This window comes from Cyprinodon variegatus, unplaced genomic scaffold, assembly GCF_000732505.1.
Source record: "Cyprinodon variegatus isolate N-32 unplaced genomic scaffold, C_variegatus-1.0 Scaffold37, whole genome shotgun sequence".
In the NCBI taxonomy this organism is placed as follows: Eukaryota; Metazoa; Chordata; class Actinopteri; order Cyprinodontiformes; family Cyprinodontidae; genus Cyprinodon; species Cyprinodon variegatus.
Window position 1 is genome coordinate 37,047 of NW_015150490.1, and position 2,379 is coordinate 39,425.

Genomic DNA, 2,379 nt, shown 5'->3' on the forward strand with positions numbered 1-2,379 from the left:
TATATATATATATATATATATATATATATATATATATATATATATATATATATATATATATATATATATATATATATATGTGTGTGTGTGTGTGTGTCTGTGTGTACATGAACTATAAACAGCTCCGGATGTTGTGTTTGTTGTGTATGTGTTTAGGAAACTTGGTTAAAACCATCTTTAGATTTTAAAATTCCCGGTTACAATTCAGTCAGAAGAGATAAGAGTTACAATAGTAGTTGAGGAGGTTGTGCAACTTTCATTAAGGATGGATTGGCATATAAAGAACATCAGGTACCTGGTTAATATGAATGTGTAAGTGTAGAAATATTTAAATCAGGAAAAATTGGTAATATTAGGATTCTTAAATATTAAAACGTTAGAAAGTGAGATATTTAATACAATTTCAGGATCAATTAAAAGAAGAGAAGTTAGGTGTGGTGACTCCAATGCACATAATAGTCTATGGGGAAGCAGACAGATGGACAATAATGGTAAAATAGTGGAAGAAATGATGGATGAAAGGTCTCTGGTGTCCCTTAATAATGGTCAGGGAACTAGAACTGACAGAATGGACTGTTAAACGAATTTTAGGGACAGATGGGGATTGGGTGGAAAATTTGGTTATTAATAAACATTTTTTTTATTTATTTTTGTTTTTACATAACACAAAAATAAAAAAAATAGAATATAGTAGGTGGAACTACAGAGCTACAGACAGTACAGTAGGTGGCGGTATGCACCTATGAGCTGTTTGCAATCCGCCAATCTAACAAAGAAGAAAAAGAAGTAGTAGAAGGCTTTTATTTAGAAAGGAACTCGTCGTCTTCCGGTTTGTAGGTAGCCTTTCATGGCTACATCTCCAGTAGCTGCGGTATGAAGGAGAACCGTAACGTTTGGAGGGGTGTTTAGGTCGAAGTGGCCTTTAGGCAGAAATGCGAAAACATGGATAGCTTAACGACGGTCTGTTTTTCGTCTGAGGAGGACGACTGTTCCGAGTCGGAGGTTTCATGTCTGATGAGAGTCGGAAAAAACTCGGACTGGCTCAGTTTGTCCGAAAACACAGAGGTGCAGTTTGGCTAACGTTTGCTAACAGGCAAAACTTTAAGGACTGTGCGAATTTCAAGAAATTTTAAGCGCTCTGATCACGCATTTCAGCTCTTACTTAATTTTTTTTTTATGTTTATTGGGATCTTGTCAGATATTGAGAATGACGTAACCCATATATATTATCATTAGTATTTTGCATGGAGCGCAGCAGAGGAAAACGTAAGTTTCATGTTTATTTTTGACTGTTTAGATCACTATTGGACGTGGTGTGGAGGTGACCCATCAGCTGATATCTCCAACGTGCCCTCTCATGATCTCCAGACTGCATTGTTCCTTCAAGCAAAGGGAGGATGGCCAGTGGACAGTAACAGATAAAAAGGTGAGCAGGTTACAATTGAGCTAAAATCCTCACCCACTTTTCTCCTTAAACATATTTAGTGAAAGCCTAAACTGTCTCTTCTCCTTTTTACTATGTTCTTAAATTTATTTTTAATCACTTATAAATAGGAGTGGGTGATATGAAGAAAATCTAATATCACAATATATTTGGGCTATATCGCGATACATGATATATCACAATATGTTTGAATTATCTTTAAAAACAATAGATTGCATAAAAATGCACTGATATACACTAATACACTTTTAGTTTTAATTTTAAAACATTTTATTTTAACCAGCTCAAAAGATTTTCACAAATAACACTGCAACATTATGTCTTTCGGTGTCAGTATTAAATCCTTAACAAGATCCCAGCAACCAAACAAAGCAAAAACACGCAACAATAAATAATGTAAAACAAAAAAGGGCGCTTTTATGCATAATAAAAAAAGCTGAGTAATAAAAAAAATTGACCATTACATAAACAAAAGTTGAAATACTGTCCAAAAATTAGAGCATCTCAACGCTATTTGCACTGATCTTACATGCTGGGAATTTTAAACCAACAAAATTTGTAAAATTGGGAACATTACCAAGTTTAAAACATGCCTGTAAATCCTCTGAACAAGACCACATGACATCACAGGTGTTGGAGCATCTAAAAAACATTTAAATTACGTAAAAAATATCGTCTGTGATTTCCCTTCATCTCTTACTTTTTCTCTTATATGGGATCGCTTTTTCTAACAATGAGGCCACCGTCATCAGCTTCATTTAACGTTTTAATTCGTTAGCGGGGAGGCGCTGACATGCAGGGTTTACAAAATTCTTTATTTTGCTGCAGAAGTCTTTTTAGGTGGTGGAATAAATCTGTACTGCTACCTTTTGCAGCAATGGTTTTGCGGCACGTCTTATGCTATGTTCACACCTAACACAATGGGCTCTATGCAC

At 34.9% G+C, this 2,379-nt stretch overlaps 1 protein-coding gene across 4 annotated transcripts in view; it reads left to right on the plus strand.

The window, feature by feature from the left end:
• The first annotated feature begins 817 nt into the window (after nt 1-817).
• rnf8 (ring finger protein 8, E3 ubiquitin protein ligase) overlaps nt 818-2,379 on the plus strand; it is a 9,515-nt gene continuing 7,953 nt past the window's right edge. For all 4 annotated transcript variants that reach the window (XM_015405237.1, XM_015405224.1, XM_015405230.1 and 1 more), the window contains exons 1-2: nt 818-1,065; nt 1,298-1,426. In XM_015405237.1, coding sequence (XP_015260723.1) covers nt 943-1,065; nt 1,298-1,426 — 252 coding nt within the window. In that variant the 5' untranslated portion in view covers nt 818-942. The remainder of the gene's footprint in view (nt 1,066-1,297; nt 1,427-2,379) is intronic.